General features: G+C 39.5%; 1 protein-coding gene across 1 annotated transcript in view; it reads left to right on the top strand.

The window, feature by feature from the left end:
• Positions 1 to 7,895: 7,895 nt before the first annotated feature.
• The window catches only part of LOC110513407 (solute carrier family 15 member 1), a 69,779-nt gene continuing 55,587 nt past the window's right edge, over positions 7,896 to 22,087 (top strand). Inside the window, exons 1-2 of the mRNA XM_090206984.1 lie at positions 7,896 to 8,092; positions 8,640 to 8,674. Coding sequence (XP_090063110.1) covers positions 8,086 to 8,092; positions 8,640 to 8,674 — 42 coding nt within the window. The 5' untranslated portion in view covers positions 7,896 to 8,085. The remainder of the gene's footprint in view (positions 8,093 to 8,639; positions 8,675 to 22,087) is intronic.

Below are 22,087 nucleotides of genomic sequence, written 5' to 3' on the forward strand. Positions count from 1 at the left end.
CACTTCCTTACGTCTGAAACACAGGCTTCTAGCGAGGGCAATTTTGGGGCTTCACCATGTTTCATTGAAATGTACAGCTGTGTGTCATCTGCATAGCAGTAAAAGTTAAAATTATGTTTTCGAATGACATCCCCAAGAGGTAAAATATATAGTGAAAACAATAGTGGTCCTAAAACGGAACCTTGAGGAACACCAAAATGTACATTTGATTTGTCAGAGGACAAACCATTCACAGAGACAAACTAACATTAATGGAATGCTCTCCTAACTTTAACACCAAAACATACTAAAAAGGTTCTTTAGAAGGTTTTTGTTAACATAAATAGAACGTTCCTCTAACTAATGGAAAACTGGATCTACCGGTAACATTATGAAAACGTTCTCTCTCCATATAATTGTTAGCTGGGTAGCTGCCCTGCTCTATTGCAACATAATTTATGGGCCTGTTGATTAGGATCTATTCATTATTATTTCAAACCCGGGCTGAGCTAAGAGATAGTGCCTTTTATGATTTTCAGGGATCTGTGGCGTATAGGGTTACAGAGGGTAGGAGAGGATATGTGACGTTGGGACTGAAAGCTGGCAGCTGAGTCTAACGAAACGTCTCTCTCTACCGTGTAAAATAACTTACCTGACCCCCCCCCCTCAACGCAACACATCATTGGTGGGGGCTTGTTTGCGTTCTGTGTGTCTCATTCAATGAGACGGGGAAGGCGACAAACACCATGGTTCATCTGTGAGTGACTGTCTAATTCACTGTTTATTCATTCCGTTTGATCTAGTGGTTGAGAGAAATCTGCTGAATTCAATATACAAAATGCGTGTTTTGAGAGAGAGGGAAAAAAGGGAGAACTTTTTTAATACTGTTGACATTAGTTAGATTGATGTAGAAAGTAATGTGCTATTGTTGTTAACTTGGCATAGAGTCTTAATGCATTGCTCTTTGAACCAAGATAATACTACCTGGTTACGAGGAACGTGTTGGTTTATCACTAATTCCCTGAGGCACGTGAGGGTTGTCTGCCAAGGGGCTGATTAGCTGTGACCACGTCACTCAACAGGTATCATCAGCTGATCTGCCGCTTTTCATTCTACTGAATAGTGATGTCAGGGGTTATATACTGTACTAGTCTATCTCTGGTTAAATAGTGATGTCAGGGGTTATATACTGGTACTAGTCTATCTCTGGTTAAATAGTGTAGTCAGGGGTTATATACTGTACATTACTGTACTAGTCTCTCTCTGGTTAAATAGTGATGTCAGGGGTTATATACTGTACATTACTGTACTAGTCTCTCTCTGGTTAAATAGTGAAGTCAGGGGTTATACACTGTACTAGTCTATCTCTGGTTACATAGTGAAGTCAGGGGTTATATACTGTACTAGTCTATCTCTGGTTAAATAGTGAAGTCAGGGGTTATATACTGTACATTACTGTACTAGTCTCTCTCTGGTTAAATAGTGAAGTCAGGGGTTATATACTGTACTAGTCTATCTCTGGTTAAATAGTGAAGTCAGGGGTTATATACTGTACTAGTCTATCTCTGATTAAATAGTGAAGTCAGGGGTTATATACTGTACTAGTCTATCTCTGGTTAAATAGTGAAGTCAGGGGTTATATACTGTACATTACTGTACTAGTCTCTCTCTGGTTAAATAGTGAAGTCAGGGGTTATATACTGTACTAGTCTATCTCTGGTTAAATAGTGAAGTCAGGGGTTATATACTGTACTAGTCTATCTCTGGTTAAATAGTGAAGTCAGGGGTTATATACTGTACTAGTCTATCTCTGGTTAAATAGTGATGTCAGGGGTTATATGCTGTACATTACTGTACTAGTCTATCTCTGGTTAAATAGTGAAGTCAGGGATTATATACTGTACTAGTCTATCTCTGGTTAAATAGTGATGTCAGAGGTTATATACTGTACTAGTCTATCTCTGGTTAAATAGTGAAGTCAGGGGTTATATACTGTACATTACTGTACTAGTCTCTCTCTGGTTAAATAGTGAAGTCAGGGGTTATATACTGTACTAGTCTATCTCTGGTTAAATAGTGAAGTCAGGGGTTATATACTGTACTAGTCTATCTCTGATTAAATAGTGAAGTCAGGGGTTATATACTGTACTAGTCTATCTCTGGTTAAATAGTGTAGTCAGGGATTATATACTGTACTAGTCTATCTCTGGTTAAATAGTGAAGTCAAGGGTTATATACTGTACTAGTCTATCTCTGGTTAAATAGTGAAGTCAGGGGTTATATACTGGTTCTAGTCTATCTCTGGTTAAATAGTGAAGTCAGGGGTTATATACTGTACTAGTCTATCTCTGGTTAAATAGTGAAGTCAGGGGTTATATACTGTACTAGTCTATCTCTGGTTAAATAGTGAAGTCAGGGGTTATATACTGTACTAGTCTATCTCTGGTTAAATAGTGATGTCAGGGGTTATATACTGTACTAGTCTATCTCTGGTTAAATAGTGAAGTCAGGGGTTATATACTGTACATTGCTGTACTAGTCTCTCTCTGGTTAAATAGTGAAGTCAGGGGTTATATACTGTACATTGCTGTACTAGTCTCTCTCTGGTTAAATAGTGTAGTCAGGGGTTATATATTGTACTAGTCTATCGCTGGTTAAATAGTGAAGTCAGGGGTTATATACTGTACTAGTCTATCTCTGGTTAAATAGTGAAGTCAGGGATTATATACTGTACTAGTCTATCTCTGGTTAAATAGTGATGTCAGGGGTTATATACTGTACTAGTCTATCTCTGGTTAAATAGTGAAGTCAGGGGTTATATACTGGTTCTAGTCTATCTCTGGTTAAATAGTGAAGTCAGGGGTTATATACTGGTACTAGTCTATCTCTGGTTAAATAGTGAAGTCAGGGGTTATATACTGTACTAGTCTATCTCTGGTTAAATAGTGTAGTCAGGGGTTATATACTGTACTAGTCTATCTCTGGTTAAATAGTGTAGTCAGGGGTTATATACTGTACTAGTCTATCTCTGGTTAAATAGTGAAGTCAGGGGTTATATACTGTACTAGTCTATCTCTGGTTAAATTGTGTAGTCAGGGGTTATATACTGTACATTACTGTACTAGTCTCTCTCTGGTTAAATAGTGAAGTCAGGGGTTATATACTGTACTAGTCTATCTCTGGTTAAATAGTGAAGTCAGGGGTTATATACTGGTACTAGTCTATCTCTGGTTAAATAGTGAAGTCAGGGGTTATATACTGTACTAGTCTATCTCTGGTTAAATAGTGAAGTCAGGGGTTATATACTGGTACTAGTCTATCTCTGGTTAAATAGTGAAGTCAGGGGTTATATACTGTACATTACTGTACTAGTCTCTCTCTGGTTAAATAGTGTAGTCAGGGGTTATATACTGGTACTAGTCTCTCTCTGGTTAAATAGTGTAGTCAGGGGTTATATACTGTACATTACTGTACTAGTCTCTCTCTGGTTAAATAGTGAAGTCAGGGGTTATATACTGTACATTACTGTACTAGTCTCTCTCTGGTTAAATAGTGTAGTCAGGGGTTATATACTGTACTAGTCTATCTCTGGTTAAATAGTGAAGTCAGGGGTTATATACTGTACTAGTCTCTCTCTGGTTAAATAGTGTAGTCAGGGGTTATATACTGTACTAGTCTATCTCTGGTTAAATAGTGATGTCAGGGGTTATATATTGTACTAGTCTATCTCTGATTAAATAGTGAAATCAGGGGTTATATATTGTACTAGTCTATCTCTGGTTAAATAGTGAAGTCAGGGGTTATATACTGTACTAGTCTATCTCTGGTTAAATAGTGAAGTCAGGGGTTATATACTGTACATTGCTGTACTAGTCTCTCTCTGGTTAAATAGTGAAGTCAGGGGTTATATACTGTACATTACTGTACTAGTCTCTCTCTGGTTAAATAGTGAAGTCAGGGGTTATATACTGTACTAGTCTATCTCTGGTTAAATAGTGAAGTCAGGGGTTATATACTGTACTAGTCTATCTCTGGTTAAATAGTGATGTCAGAGGTTATATACTGTACTAGTCTATCTCTGGTTAAATAGTGAAGTCAGGGGTTATATACTGTACTAGTCTATCTCTGGTTAAATAGTGAAGTCAGGGGTTATATACTGTACATTACTGTACTAGTCTCTCTCTGGTTAAATAGTGAAGTCAGGGGTTATATACTGTATTAGTCTATCTCTGGTTAAATAGTGAAGTCAGGGGTTATATGCTGTACATTACTGTACTAGTCTATCTCTGGTTAAATAGTGACGTCAGGGGTTATATACTGTACTAGTCTATCTCTGGTTAAATTGTGTAGTCAGGGGTTATATACTGTACATTACTGTACTAGTCTCTCTCTGGTTAAATAGTGAAGTCAGGGGTTATATAATGTACTAGTCTATCTCTGGTTAAATAGGGATGTCAGGGGTTATATACTGTACTAGTCTATCTCTGGTTAAATAGTGAAGTCAAGGGTTATATACTGTACTAGTCTATCTCTGGTTAAATAGTGAAGTCAGGGGTTATATACTGGTACTAGTCTCTCTCTGGTTAAATAGTGTAGTCAGGGGTTATATACTGTACATTACTGTACTAGTCTCTCTCTGGTTAAATAGTGTAGTCAGGGGTTATATACTGTACATTACTGTACTAGTCTATCTCTGGTTAAATAGTGAAGTCAGGGGTTATATACTGTACTACTCTATCTCTGGTTAAATAGTGATGTCAGGGGTTATATACTGTACATTACTGTACTAGTCTCTCTCTGGTTAAATAGTGTAGTCAGGGGTTATATACTGGTACTAGTCTCTCTCTGGTTAAATAGTGTAGTCAGGGGTTATATACTGTACATTACTGTACTAGTCTCTCTCTGGTTAAATAGTGTAGTCAGGGGTTATATACTGTACATTACTGTACTAGTCTATCTCTGGTTAAATAGTGAAGTCAGGGGTTATATACTGTACTACTCTATCTCTGGTTAAATAGTGATGTCAGGGGTTATATACTGTACATTACTGTACTAGTCTCTCTCTGGTTAAATAGTGAAGTCAGGGGTTATATACTGTACATTACTGTACTACTCTCTCTCTGGTTAAATAGTGTAGTCAGGGGTTATATACTGTACTAGTCTATCTCTGGTTAAATAGTGAAGTCAGGGGTTATATATTGTACTAGTCTATCTCTGATTAAATAGTGAATTCAGGGGTTATATATTGTACTAGTCTATCGCTGGTTAAATAGTGAAGTCAGGGGTTATATACTGTACTAGTCTATCTCTGGTTAAATAGTGAAGTCAGGGGTTATATACTGTACTAGTCTATCTCTGGTTAAATAGTGAAGTCAGGGGTTATATACTGTACTAGTCTCTCTCTGGTTAAATAGGGATGTCAGGGGTTATATACTGTACTAGTCTATCTCTGGTTAAATAGTGAAGTCAAGGGTTATATACTGTACTAGTCTATCTCTGGTTAAATAGTGAAGTCAGGGGTTATATACTGGTACTAGTCTATCTCTGGTTAAATAGTGAAGTCAGGGTATATACTGTACATTACTGTACTAGTCTCTCTCTGGTTAAATAGTGTAGTCAGGGGTTATATACTGGTACTAGTCTCTCTCTGGTTAAATAGTGTAGTCAGGGGTTATATACTGTACATTACTGTACTAGTCTCTCTCTGGTTAAATAGTGTAGTCAGGGGTTATATACTGTACATTACTGTACTAGTCTCTCTCTGGTTAAATAGTGAAGTCAGGGGTTATATACTGTACTAGTCTATCTCTGGTTAAATAGTGTAGTCAGGGGTTATATACTGTACTAGTCTATCTCTGGTTAAATAGTGAAGTCAGGGGTTATATACTGTACTACTCTATCTCTGGTTAAATAGTGATGTCAGGGGTTATATACTGTACATTACTGTACTAGTCTATCTCTGGTTAAATAGTGAAGTCAGGGGTTATGTCCCTCATAGTCAGTTAAAGCCCTAGATCCTGTCTGATAATATCTTAGAGAGGATACAGTATAGTCATTAAAAGCCCTAGATCCTGTCTGATAATATCTTAGAGAGGATACAGTATAGTCATTTAAATCCCTAGATCCTGTCTGATAATATCTTAGAGAGGATACAGTATAGTCATTTAAAGCCCTAGATCCTGTCTGATAATATCTTAGAGAGGATACAGTTTAGTCATTTAAAGCCCTAGATCCTGTCTGATAATATCTTAGAGAGGATACAGTATAGTCATTTAAAGCCCTAGATCCTGTCTGATAATATCTTAGAGAGGATACAGTTTAGTCATTTAAAGCCCTATATCCTGTCTGATAATATCTCAGAGAGGATTCAGTACACACCCCTAAAGGTAGTCCTTTATCACATCTCTCTCTATATATATCCTCTCTATCTCTTTCTCTCTTTCCCCCTCTCTCTCTCTCTCTCTCGCCTCTCTCTGTCTCTGTCTATCTCTCTGTCTTTCTTTCTCTCTCTCTCTCTCTCTCTCTCTCGCCTCTCTCTCTCGCCTCTCTCTGTCTCTGTCTATCTCTCTGTCAATTAAATTCATTTCAATTCAAGGGGCTTTATTGGCATGGGAATCATGTGTTAACATTGCCAAAGCAAGTGAGGTAGATAATATATAAAGTGAATATATAAAGTGAAATAAACAATAAAAATTAACAGTAAACATTACACATACAGAAGTTTCAAAACAATAAAGACAATCCAAATGTCATATTATATATATACAGTGTTTTAACAATGTACAAATGGTTAAAGGACACAAGATAAAATAAATAAGCATAAATATGGGTTGTATTTACAATGGTGTTTGTTCTTCACTGGTTGCCCTTTTCTCGTGGCAACAGGTCACAAATATTGCTGCTGTGATGGCACACTGTGGAATTTCACCCAGTAGATATGGGAGTTTTTCAAAATTGGATTTGTTTTCAAAGTCTTTGTGTATCTGTGTAATCTGAGGGAAATATGTCTCTCTACTATGGTCATACATTGGGCAGGAGGTTAGGAAGTGCAGCTCAGTTTTCACCTCATTTTGTGGGCAGTGAGCACCTGTCTTCTCTTGAGAGCCATGTCTGCCTACGGCGGCCTTTCTCAATAGCAAGGCTGTGCTCACTGAGTCTGTACATAGTCAAAGCTTTCCTTAAATTTGGGTCAGTCAGAGTGGTCAGGTATTCTGCCGCTGTGTACTCTCTGTTTAGGGCCAAATAGCATTCTAGTTTGCTCTGTTTTTTTGTTAATTCTTTCCAATGTGTCAAGTAATTCTCTTTTTGTTTTGTCATGATTTGGTTGGGTCTAATTGTGCTGCTGTCCTGGGGCTCTGTAGGGTGTGTTTGTGTTTGTTTGGGTCTCTCTCTCTCTCTCTCTCTGTCTATCCTATCTCTCTGTATCTCTCTCTCTCTCCATCTGTCCCCCCTCTCTCTCTCTCTCTGTCTCTGTCTCTCTCTCTCTCTCCTATCTCTCTCTCTATCTGTCCCCTCTCTCTCTCTCTCTCTCTCTCTCTCTCTCTGTCTGTCCCCTCTCTCTCTCTCTGTCTGTCCCCTCTCTCTCTCTCGCCTCTCTCTGTCTCTGTCTATCTCGCTGTCTCTATCTCTCTCTCTGTCTATTCTATCTCTCTGTATCTCTCTCTCTCTGTACCCTCTCTCTCTCTCTCGCCTCTCTCTGTCTCTCCTTCAAATCAAATTTTATTATACATTTCTCTCCTCTATACTATCTCTCTATGTATGAGAGGACCCTCATCATTCATACAGTAATTATTGATGGGCAGCTTATTCTGTTCAATATAGTTCTGTACCTGTATCTCTGCCTCCTGACTCCCGCCCCCATATTTGACCTGTCCCACCTCTCCTCTGGTGTTGTGGCACAAGGCACCATAAAGACAGGGCACAGTCCAGTGGGAGGTGCATTGTGGGAGGTGAGGGCTCTGCTGGGGGACAGGTTACAAAAGCCCCATGCAGAGTCTTCCTCGGGATCAGAGGGAGATACTTCCTGATATACTAACCATTTATACTCCATATACCTTGTGAAGGATATTAAACAGAAGGAGGACAAGGAGTCTTCTCAACTCAGCCATGACAGGTGGGTGAGAGGAGAATACTGGATACAACTCCATCCTCTCCCAGGGGATCACAGCATCTTTGGGAATATTTCTAAATGTTTCTTTCAGAATTTAATGTAGACAATATAACCAGGACAAACATGAAATGCATTCAGTCCCGAATGAATTACCTATTTATAATAATTGACTTGGCAAAAAAAGACAAATATTTGTTAACTATTAATTCTATTAATTAATGCTAATTATATTTTTGCTGTACTGAAGAATGATAATTTTGGATCGTTTTATCATTGATTAGGTGTTTGGTCAATTTGCGTGATTGAATTTTACCACATTTATTTTGTATTATTTCCATTTATAGGATTCATACAATACAATATATATATATATAATGAACTCCCTAAACTATTTCCTTGAATGTGAGCAGCCATTGCTGTATTGGTATATGATGAGGTGGAATCCACCTTTAAACAAAGGTATCTACCAACCACACTCTTCGTTGGCGTTCTATGTAACACTGAACCGTCATCATGATTGTGTCATGAACTCTTTATTGTTCCCTGACAGACAAAGACATCGATGTGAAGAAGCCCAAAAGAAAGGTAAGAACCAGACACCCACGCCTTTCATGCCATCTCTCTTTCTCTCCTTCTTTCCCTGGGTTGTTTATCTTTTCTCATCAACTTGCAGTTTCACTCAAAGCTGTCTTTAAGAAAATATCTGATGTAAGTACCAACATGCATGATTATAAGGTCCAGTTTTACGTGTATTCTCACTGTCTATCATTCTGTTATCCCTCCTCTATTCCCTCCTCTATTCCCTCCTCTATTCCCTCCTCTATTCCCTCCTCTATTCCCTCCTCTATTCTATTATAAAGTCCAGTTTTACGTGTATTCTCACTGTCTATCATTCTGTTATCCCTCCTCTATTCCCTCCTCTATTCCCTCCTCTATTCCCTCCTCTATTCCCTCCTCTATTCCCTCCTCTATTCCCTCCTCTATTCCCTCCTCTATTCCCTCCTCTATTCCCTCCTCTATTCACTCCTCTATTCCCTCCTCTATTCCCTACTCTATTTCCTCATCTATTCCCTCCTCTATTCCCTCCTCTATTCCCTCCTCTATTCCCTCCTCTATTCCCTCCTCTATTCCCTACTCTATTCCCTAATCTATTCACTCCTCTATTCCATCCTCTATTCACTCTTCTATTCCCTACTCTATTCACTCCTCTATTCCCTACTCTGTATTCTCACTGTCTATCATTCTGTTATCACTATTCATCGCAAGTGCAGGTTATAGCTCCAACAGTACAGTAATACCTAACAATATGCTTGTGTTTCTAGCTCCAACAGTACAGTAATACCTAACAATATGCTTGTGTTTCTAGCTCCAACAGTAATACCTAACAATATGCTTGTGTTTCTAGCTCCAACAGTAATACCTAACAATATGCTTGTGTTTCTAGCTCCAACAATACAGTAATACATAACAATATGCTTGTGTTTCTAGCTCCAACAGTAATACCTAACAATATGCTTGTGTTTCTAGCTCCAACAGTACAGTAATACCTAACAATATGCTTGTGTTTCTAGCTCCAACAGTAATACCTAACAATATGCTTGTGTTTCTAGCTCCAACAGTACAGTAATACATAACAAGATGCTTGTGTTTCTAGCTCCAACAGTAATACCTAACAATATGCTTGTGTTTCTAGCTCCAACAGTACAGTAATACCTAACAATATGCTTGTGTTTCTAGCTCCAACAGTACAGTAATACATAACAATATGCTTGTGTTTCTAGCTCCAACAGTAATACCTAACAATATGCTTGTGTTTCTAGCTCCAACAGTAATACCTAACAATATGCTTGTGTTTCTAGCTCCAACAGTAATACCTAACAATATGCTTGTGTTTCTAGCTCCAACAGTACAGTAATACATAACAATATGCTTGTGTTTCTAGCTCCAACAGTAATACCTAACAATATGCTTGTGTTTCTAGCTCCAACAGTAATACATAACAATATGCTTGTGTTTCTAGCTCCAACAGTAATACCTAGCAATATGCTTGTGTTTCTAGCTCCAACAGTACAGTAATACCTAACAATATGCTTGTGTTTCTAGCTCCAACAGTAATACCTAACAATATGCTTGTGTTTCTAGCTCCAACAGTACAGTAATACCTAACAATATGCTTGTGTTTCTAGCTCCAACAGTAATACCTAACAATATGCTTGTGTTTCTAGCTCCAACAGTACAGTAATACCTAACAATATGCTTGTGTTTCTAGCTCCAACAGTACAGTAATACCTAACAATATGCTTGTGTTTCTAGCTCCAACAGTAATACCTAACAATATGCTTGTGTTTCTAGCTCCAACAGCACAGTAATACCTAACAATATGCTTGTGTTTCTAGCTCCAACAGTAATACCTAACAATATGCTTGTGTTTCTAGCTCCAACAGTACAGTAATACCTAACAATATGCTTGTGTTTCTAGCTCCAACAGTAATACCTAACAATATGCTTGTGTTTCTAGCTCCAACAGTACAGTAATACCTAACAAGATGCTTGTGTTTCTAGCTCCAACAGTAATACCTAACAATATGCTTGTGTTTCTAGCTCCAACAGTACAGTAATACCTAACAATATGCTTGTGTTTCTAGCTCCAACAGTAATACCTAACAATATGCTTGTGTTTCTAGCTCCAACAGTAATACCTAACAATATGCTTGTGTTTCTAGCTCCAACAGTAATACCTAACAATATGCTTGTGTTTCTAGCTCCAACAGTACAGTAATACCTAACAATATGCTTGTGTTTCTAGCTCCAACAGTAATACCTAACAATATGCTTGTGTTTCTAGCTCCAACAGTAATACATAACAATATGCTTGTGTTTCTAGCTCCAACAGTAATACCTAGCAATATGCTTGTGTTTCTAGCTCCAACAGTACAGTAATACCTAACAATATGCTTGTGTTTCTAGCTCCAACAGTAATACCTAACAATATGCTTGTGTTTCTAGCTCCAACAGTACAGTAATACCTAACAATATGCTTGTGTTTCTAGCTCCAACAGTAATACCTAACAATATGCTTGTGTTTCTAGCTCCAACAGTACAGTAATACCTAACAATATGCTTGTGTTTCTAGCTCCAACAGTACAGTAATACCTAACAATATGCTTGTGTTTCTAGCTCCAACAGTAATACCTAACAATATGCTTGTGTTTCTAGCTCCAACAGTACAGTAATACCTAACAATATGCTTGTGTTTCTAGCTCCAACAGTAATACCTAACAATATGCTTGTGTTTCTAGCTCCAACAGTACAGTAATACCTAACAATATGCTTGTGTTTCTAGCTCCAACAGTACAGTAATACCTAACAATATGCTTGTGTTTCTAGCTCCAACAGCAATACCTAACAATATGCCTTTGTTTCTAGCTCCAACAGTACAGTAATACCTAACAATATGCTTGTGTTTCTAGCTCCAACAGTACAGTAATACCTAACAATATGCTTGTGTTTCTAGCTCCAACAGTAATACCTAACAATATGCTTGTGTTTCTAGCTCCAACAGCAATACCTAACAATATGCCTTTGTTTCTAGCTCCAACAGTAATACCTAACAATATGCTTGTGTTTCTAGCTCCAACAGTACAGTAATACATAACAATATGCTTGTGTTTCTAGCTCCAACAGTAAAATGGTCACTGATCTGTTTATTAACCTGTCTACGATACTGGTTCCCAATTGGGAATCAACCCTCCCACGTTCAGCTGAAACGGTGGCGCATGGAACGCAAAAATATTCTTAAAAATATTTAACCTCCACACATTAACAAGTCCAATAGCTCAAATGAAAGATAAACACCTTGTTCATCTAGCCAGCAAGTCAGATTTCTAAAATGTTTTACGGCGAAAACATAGCACATATATATGTAAAACCACCACCAGACACAGCTCATTTGAATAGCCAAAACATGCAATCAACAAACGCAGGATTAAAAAATAAATCGCTCACTAACCTTTTGAAAATCTTCATCAGATGACAGTAATATGACATGTTACACAGTACATTTTTTTTTTTTCAATAATATGCCATTTATATCCATAAATGTCCATTTACAGTGAGTTCACGTTCAGAAATTACTCAAAAATGCCCGCAGGAAATCTATGTAGCGCGGCAAGATAACGTAAATAGACATCATAAACTTTGACTAAATATACATGTTCTACATATAGTTAGAAAGATACACTGCTTCTTTATGCAACCGCTGTGTTAGATTTATTTTTAACGTTACAGAAATCGCACACTATTCCATATGCTGAGACAGCGCTCAGTTCCAAGCTACATTTCTACGTAATGTTGGAGTCAACAGAAACACAGATTTAAGCATAAATATTCCCTTACCTTCGATGGTCTTCGTTCAGAATGTTCTGGAAGGCTTCATACTTACCCAATACATCGTTTGGTTTCAAGTCTTGCGTCTTTGTATTAGCTACTGCTAATAACATCAGCTGAAATGCACCCAAAACGTCCTCTGGTCCGGAAAAGTAGCGCATCAAAACTTCAAAATTACATATTATATGTCGACTAAACAGGTCAAACTAAGTGCAAAAGCAAGCTTTATGATGTTTTAGACACGCAAAACAAACTTCAATTCAATCGGCCATCGTCTGCCCTTCTCCTGAGTGCTGGAACAAAGGAATGGCTGGGACCAATTCGCGCCCATACGCACAGCCTATTCTCTCGTGGCACGCACTAATTTCACTCCCATAGGGTCAATTCTCGCGCGATTTGAACGATTCAAAGCTCTACTGAAAGAGGACATCTAGCGGAAGAGATAGAAAGTGTCCCCAGAATCATAACTGGTTGGGAAGGGTGGGGGCCATGACGTCAAAGTTGCTCCAACTTTCATGGCCACAAAAACTAGTTTGGAAGAATGCCTGCCCTGTGAGTTCTGCTATACTTACAGACATAATTCCAACGGTTTTAGAATCTTTAGAGTGTTTTCTATCCAATAATAATTTTTATTTGCATATATTAGCAATTTTTGACAGATTTTTTTTCCAGTTTACTAGGGGTACCCAATCTCTCCAAAGGGGGCGTATGTCTGCCATATCCTTATTAACTTGGCTTTCAAAGACTTTAGAAAGGCAGGGCAGAATGGATATAGGTCTGTAACAGTTTGGGTCAAGGGTGTCACCCCCTTTGAGAGGGGGATGACCGCGGCAGCTTTCCAATCTTTAGGGATCCCGGACTATACGAAAGAGAGGTTGAACAGGCTGGTAATAGGGGTTGCAACATTGGCGGCGGATCATTTTAGAAAGAGAGGGTCCAGATTGTCTAGCTCAGCTGATTTGTCCGGGTCCAGGTTTTGCAGCTCTTTCAGAACATCTGCGATCTGGATTTGGGTGAAGGAGAAACTGGGGAGGCTCGGGCAAGTAGCTACGAGCTGTTGGCCGGGGTTGGGAGGAAAAAGCTAGCCTTTGCTCTCCTGACTGACTGCGTGTATTGGTTCCTGACATCCCTGAACAGTTGCATATCGCGGGGACTATTCGATGCAATTGCAGTCCGCCACAGGATGTTTTTGTGCTGGTCAAGGGCAGTCAGGTCTGGAGTGAACCAAGGGATATATCTGTTCTCAGTTCTACAGTTTTTGAATGGGGCATGCTTATTTAAGATGGTGAGGAAATTACTTTTAAAGTTCGACCAGGCATCCTCGACTGACGGGATGAGGTCAATATCCTTCCAGGATACCCGGGCCAGGTGAATTAGAAAGGCCTGCTCGCAGAAGTGTTTTAGCGTTTGACAGTGATGAGGGGTGGTCGTTTGACCGCGGACCCATAGCGGATGCAGGCAATGAGGCAGTGATCGCTGAGATCATGATTGAAAACAGCAGAGGTGTATTTGGAGGGCAAGTTGGTCAGGATAATATCTATGAGGGTGCCCATGTTTACGGATTTAGGGTTGTACCTGGTGATTTCCTTGATAATTTGTGTGAGGTTGAGGGCATCTAGCTTAGATTGTAGGACTGCTGGGGTGTTAAGTATATTCCAGTTTAGGTCACCTAACAGAACGAACTCTGAAGATAGATGGGGGCAATCAATTCACATATGGTGTCCAGGGCACAGCTGGGAGCTGAGGGGGGTCTATAACAGGTGGCAACAGTGAGAGACTATTTCTGGAGAGATTCATTTTTAAAATTAGAAGTTCGAACTGTTTGGGCATAGACTTGGAAAGTATGACAGAGCTTTGCAGGCTATCTCTGCAGTAGATTGCAACTCCTCCCCCTTTGGCAGTTCTATGTTGACGGAAAATGTTGTAGTTGGGTATGGAAATCTCCAAATTTTTGACTAGAATACAGTAAATACATATGAAGTGGACAGCAGGATGAACCATGACTAGAATACAGTATATTCATATGTAGTGGACAGCAGGATGAACCATGACTAGAATACAGTATATACATATAAAGTGGACAGAAGTAGTTATATAGGATGAACCATGACTAGAATACAGTAAATACATATAAAGTGGACAGCAGGATGAACCATGACTAGAATACAGTAAATACATATAAAGTGGACAGAAGTAGTTATATAGGATGAACCATGACTAGAATACAGTATATACATATGAAGTGGACAGCAGTAGTTATATAGGATGAACTAGAATACAGTATATACATATGAAGTGGACAGCAGTAGTTATATAGGATGAACCATGACTAGAATACAGTATATTCATATGTAGTGGACAGCAGGATAAACCATGACTAGAATACAGTATATACATATGAAGTGGACAACAGTAGTTATATAGGATGAACTAGAAAACAGTATATACATATGTAGTGGACAGCAGGATGAACCATGACTAGAATACAGTATATACATATGTAGTGGACAGCAGGATGAACCATGACTAGAATACAGTATATACATATGTAGTGGACAGCAGGATGAACCATGACTAGAATACAGTATATACATATGAAGTGGACAGCAGGATGAACCATGACTAGAATACAGTATATTCATATGAAGTGGGTAAAACAGTATGTAAACATTATTAAAGTGACCAGTGTTGCAGCAGTCTGTCAGGTACCTGTCTCATCTCTGTCCTCGTGTCTACCTATAGCCATGAAATTCCAACAGCTTGTCTCTTTGAATGACTTCAAGGTAAAAACGATAGTCTACAGACAATCACGGATTACAAAGGGAAGACCAGTCTACAGACAATCACGGATTACAAAGGGAAAACCAGTCTACAGACAATCACGCATTACAAAGGGAAGACCAGTCTACAGACAATCACGGATTACAAAGGGAAGACCAGTCTACAGACAATCACGGATTACAAAGGGAAGACCAGTCTACAGACAATCACGGATTACAAAGGGAAGACCAGTCTACAGACAATCACGGATTACAAAGGGAAGACCAGTCTACAGACAATCACGGATTACAAAGGGAAGACCAGTCTACGGACAATCACAGATTACAAAGGGAAGACCAGTCTACGGACAATCACAGATTACAAAGGGAAGACCAGTCTACAGACAATCACAGATTACAAAGGGAAGACCAGTCTACAGACAATCACGGATTACAAAGGGAAGACCAGTCTACAGACAATCACGGATTACAAAGAGAAGACCAGTCTACAGACAATCACGGATTACAAAGGGAAGACCAGTCTACAGACAATCACGGATTACAAAGAGAAGACCAGTCTACAGACAATCACGGATTACAAAGGGAAGACCAGTCTACAGACAATCACGCATTACAAAGGGAAGACCAGTCTACAGACAATCACGGATTACAAAGGGAAGACCAGTCTACAGACAATCACGGATTACAAAGGGAAGACCAGTCTACAGACAATCACGGATTACAAAGAGAAGACCAGTCTACGGACAATCACAGATTACAAAGGGAAGACCAGTCTACAGACAATCACGGATTACAAAGGGAAGACCAGTCTACAGACAATCACGGATTACAAAGGGAAAACCAGTCTACAGACAATCACGGATTACAAAGGGAAAACCAGTCTAGACAATCACGGATTACAAAGGGAAGACCAGTCTACAGACAATCACGGATTACAAAGGGAAGACCAGTCTACGGACAATCACGGATTACAAAGGGAAGACCAGTCTACGGACAATCACAGATTACAAAGGGAAAACCAGTCTAGACAATCACGGATTACAAAGGGAAGACCAGTCTACAGACAATCACGGATTACAAAGGGAAGACCAGTCTACAGACAATGACAGATTACAAAGGGAAGACCAGTCTACGGACAATCACGGATTACAAAGAGAAGACCAGTCTACGGACAATCACAGATTACAAAGGGAAGACCAGTCTAGACAATCACGGATTACAAAGGGAAGACCAGTCTACAGACAATCACGGATTACAAAGGGAAGACCAGTCTACGGACAATCACAGATTACAAAGGGAAGACCAGTCTAGACAATCACGGATTACAAAGGGAAGACCAGTCTACAGACAATCACAGATTACAAAGGGAAGACCAGTCTAGACAATCACGGATTACAAAGGGAAGACCAGTCTAGACAATCACAGATTACAAAGAGAAGACCAGTCTAGACAATCACGGATTACAAAGGGAAGACCAGTCTACAGACAATCACGGATTACAAAGGGAAGACCAGTCTACAGACAATCACGGATTACAAAGGGAAGACCAGTCTAGACAATCACAGATTACAAAGAGAAGACCAGTCTAGACAATCACGGATTACAAAGGGAAGACCAGTCTAGACAATCACAGATTACAAAGAGAAGACCAGTCTAGACAATCACGGATTACAAAGGGAAGACCAGTCTACAGACAATCACGGATTACAAAGGGAAGACCAGTCTAGACAATCACAGGTTACAAAGAGAAGACCAGTCTAGACAATCACGGATTACAAAGGGAAGACCAGTCTAGACAATCACGGATTACAAAGGGAAGACCAGTCTACAGACAATCACGGATTACAAAGGGAAGACCAGTCTACAGACAATCACGGATTACAAAGGGAAGACCAGTCTACAGACAATCACAGATTACAAAGGGAAGACCAGTCACATCACGGATTACAAAGGGAAGACCAGTCTAGACAATCACGGATTACAAAGGGAAGACCAGTCTACAGACAATCACGGATTACAAATGGAAGACCAGTCACATCACGGATTACAAAGAGAAGACCAGTCTACAGACAATCACGGATTACAAAGGGAAGACCAGTCTACAGACAATCACGGATTACAAAGGGAAGACCAGTCTAGAGACAATCACAGATTACAAAGGGAAGACCAGTCTAGAGACAATCACAGATTACAAAGGGAAGACCAGTCTACGGACAATCACAGATTACAAAGGGAAGACCAGTCTAGACAATCACAGATTACAAAGGGAAGACCAGTCTACAGACAATCACAGATTACAAAGGGAAGACCAGTCTACAGACAATCACAGATTACAAAGGGAAGACCAGTCTACAGACAATCATGCATTACAAAGGGAAGACCAGTCACATCACGGATTACAAAGGGAAAACCAGTCTAGACAATCACGGATTACAAAGGGAAGACCAGTCTACAGACAATCACAGATTACAAAGGGAAGACCAGTCTAGACAATCACAGATTACAAAGGGAAGACCAGTCTAGACAATCACGGATTACAAAGGGAAGACCAGTCTAGACAATCACAGATTACAAAGAGAAGACCAGTCTAGACAATCACAGATTACAAAGGGAAGACCAGTCTACGGACAATCACGGATTACAAAGGGAAGACCAGTCTAGACAATCACGGATTACAAAGGGAAGACCAGTCTAGACAATCACGGATTACAAAGGGAAGACCAGTCTACAGACAATCACAGATTACAAAGGGAAGACCAGTCTACAGACAATCACAGATTACAAAGGGAAGACCAGTCTACAGACAATCACGGATTACAAAGGGAAGACCAGTCTACAGACAATCACGGATTACAAAGGGAAGACCAGTCTAGACAATCACGGATTACAAAGGGAAGACCAGTCTAGACAATCACGGATTACAAAGGGAAGACCAGTCTACAGACAATCACAGATTACAAAGGGAAGACCAGTCTACAGACAATCACAGATTACAAAGGGAAGACCAGTCTACAGACAATCACGGATTACAAAGGGAAGACCAGTCTACAGACAATCACGGATTACAAAGGGAAGACCAGTCTAGACAATCACGGATTACAAAGGGAAGACCAGTCTAGACAATCACGGATTACAAAGGGAAGACCAGTCTAGACAATCACAGATTACAAAGGGAAGACCAGTCTAGACAATCACAGATTACAAAGGGAAGACCAGTCACATCACGGATTACAAAGGGAAGACCAGTCTACAGACAATCACGGATTACAAAGGGAAGACCAGTCACATTACGGACACCGACATTTAAGACATTTAAACGTGTTAACCCTCGCAAGGCTGCCGGCCCAGACGGCATCCCTAGCCGCGTCCTCAGAGCATGACCAGACCAGCTGGCTGGAGTGTTTACGGACATATTCAATCTCTCCCTATCCCAGTCTGCTGTCACCACACGTTTCAAGATGGCCACCGTTGTTCCTTAACCCAAGAAGTCATAGATTACTGAACTGAATGACTATCACCCCGTAGCACTCAATACTGTCATCATGAAGTGCTTTGAGAGACTAGTTAAGGATCATATCACCTCCACCTTACCTGACACCTTAGATCCACTTCAGTTTGAATACCGCCCCAACAGGTCCACAGACGATGCAATTGCCATTGAGCAGCACACTGCCCTATCCCATCTGGACAAGACGAATACCTATGTAAGAATTCTGTTTATTGACTATAGCTCAGCAATCAACACCATAGTACCCTCCAAGCTCATCATTAAGCTCGAGGCCCTGGGTCTCAATCCCACCCTGCTGTGCAACTGGGTCCTGGACTTCCTGACGGGCCGCCCTCAGGTGTTGGAGGTAGGAAACATAATCTCCACTTCGCTGATCTTCAACACAGGGGCCCCCTCCTGTACTCCCTGTTCACCCATGACTGCATGGCCAAGCACGCCTCCAACTCAATCATCAAGTTTGCAGACGACACAACACTTTAATAATGGAACACTAGTCACTTTAATACTGTTTACATACTGCTACTCATCTCATATGTATATACTGTATTCTATTCTACTGTGTTTACTAACTAGTCACTTTAATACTGTTTACATACTGCTACTCATCTCATATGTATTTACTGTATTCTATTCTACTGTGTTTACTAACTAGTCACTTTAATACTGTTTACATACTGCCATACAACACTCCTTCCGTGGCCTCCGACTGCTCTTAAACGCTAGTAAAACCAAATGCATGCTTTTCAACCGATCGCTGCCTGCACCCGCATGCCCGCCTAGCATCACCACCCTGGATGGTTCCGACCTAGAATATGTGGACATCTATAAGTACCTAGGTGTCTGGCTAGACTGCAAACTCTCCTTCCAGACTCATATCAAACATCTCCAATCGAAAATCAAATCAAGAGTCGGCTTTCTATTCCGCAACAAAGCCTCCTTCACTCACGCCGCCAAGCTTACCCTAGTAAAACTGACTATCCTACCGATCCTCGACTTCGGCGATGTAATCTACAAAATGGCTTCCAACACTCTACTCAGCAAACTGGATGCAGTTTATCACAGTGCCATCCGTTTTGTCACTAAAGCACCTTATACCACCCACCACTGCGACTTGTATGCGCTAGTCGGCTGGCCCTCGCTACATATTCGTCGCCAGACCCACTGGCTCCAGGTCATCTACAAGTCCATGCTAGGTAAAGCTCCGCCTTATCTCAGCTCACTGGTCACGATGGCAACACCCATCCGTAGCACGCGCTCCAGCAGGTGTATCTCACTGATCATCCCTAAAGCCAACACCTCATTTGGCCGCCTTTCGTTCCAGTACTCTGCTGCCTGTGACTGGAACGAATTGCAAAAATCGCTGAAGTTGGAGACTTTTATCTCCCTCACCAACTTCAAACATCAGCTATCTGAGCAGCTAACCGATCGCTGCAGCTGTACATAGTCTATTGGTAAATAGCCCACCCATTTTCACCTACCTCATCCCCATACTGTTTTTATTTATTTATTTTTCTGCTCTTTTGCACACCAATATCTCTACCTGTACATGACCATCTGATCATTTATCACTCCAGTGTTAATCTGCAAAATTGTAATTATTCGCCTACCTCATGCCTTTTGCACACATTGTATATAGACTCCCCCTTTGTTTTCAACTGTGTTATTGACTTGTTAATTGTTTACTCCATGTGTAACTCTGTGTTGTCTGCTCATACTGCTATGCTTTATCTTGGCCAGGTCGCAGTTGCAAATGAGAACTTGTTCTCAACTAGCCTACCTGGTTAAATAAAGGTGTTCTCAACTAGCCTAGCTGGTTAAATAAAGGTGTTCTCAACTAGCCTACCTGGTTAAATAAAGGTGTTCTCAACTAGCCTACCTGGTTAAATAAAGGTGTTCTCAACTGGCCTACCTGGTTAAATAAAGGTGTTCTCAACTAGCCTAGCTGGTTAAATAAAGGTGTTCTCAACTAGCCTACCTGGTTAAATAAAGGTGTTCTCAACTAGCCTACCTGGTTAAATAAAGGTGTTCTCAACTAGCCTACCTGGTTAAATAAAGGTGTTCTCAACTAGCCTACCTGGTTAAATAAAGGTGTTCTCAACTAGCCTACCTGGTTAAATAAAGGTGTTCTCAACTAGCCTACCTGGTTAAATAAAGGTGTTCTCAACTAGCCTACCTGGTTAAATAAAGGTGAAATAAAATAAAATAAATAAAACTCATCTCATATGTATTTACTGTATTCTATTCTACTGTGTTTACTGTATTCTATTCTACTGTGTTTACTAACTAGTCACTTTAATACTGTTTACATACTGCTACTCATCTCATATGTATTTACTGTATTCTATTCTACTGTGTTTACTAACTAGTCACTTTAATACTGTTTACATACTGCTACTCATCTCATATGTATTTACTGTATTCTATTCTACTGTGTTTACTGTATTCTATTCTACTGTGTTTACTAACTAGTCACTTTAATACTGTTTACATACTGCTACTCATCTCATATGTATTTACTGTATTCTATTCTACTGTGTTTACTAACTAGTCACTTTAATACTGTTTACATACTGCTACTCATCTCATATGTATTTACTGTATTCTATTCTACTGTGTTTACTAACTAGTCACTTTAATACTGTTTACATACTGCTACTCATCTCATATGTATTTACTGTATTCTATTCTACTGTGTTTACTAACTAGTCACTTTAATACTGTTTACATACTGCTACTCATCTCATATGTATTTACTGTATTCTATTCTACTGTGTTTACTAACTAGTCACTTTAATACTGTTTACATACTGCTACTCATCTCATATGTATTTACTGTATTCTATTCTACTGTGTTTACTAACTAGTCACTTTAATACTGTTTACATACTGCTACTCATCTAATATGTATTTACTGTATTCCATTCTACTGTATTTACTAACTAGTGACTTTAATACTGTTTACATACTGCTACTCATCTCATATGTATTTACTGTATTCTATTCTACTGTATTTACTGTATTCTATTCTACTGTGTTTACTAACTAGTCACTTTAATACTGTGTACATACTGCTACTCATCTCATATGTATATACTGTATTCTATTCTACTGTGTGTTAGTCAACGCCACTCCCACATTGCTCGTGCTAATATTTATATATTTTTTAATTCCATTCTTTTACTTTTAGATTTGAGTGTATTATGTGTGTTGTTGTGAATAGTTAGATATTACTGCACTGTTGGAGCTAGAAACACAAGCATTTCGCTACACCCGCAATAACGTCTACTAAACAAGTGTATTTGACAAATAAAATGTGATTTGATT

The sequence above is a fragment of the Oncorhynchus mykiss genome, chromosome 18 (genome assembly GCF_057628025.1).
Source record: "Oncorhynchus mykiss isolate SJ-2025 chromosome 18, ASM5762802v1, whole genome shotgun sequence".
NCBI lineage: Eukaryota > Metazoa > Chordata > Actinopteri > Salmoniformes > Salmonidae > Oncorhynchus > Oncorhynchus mykiss.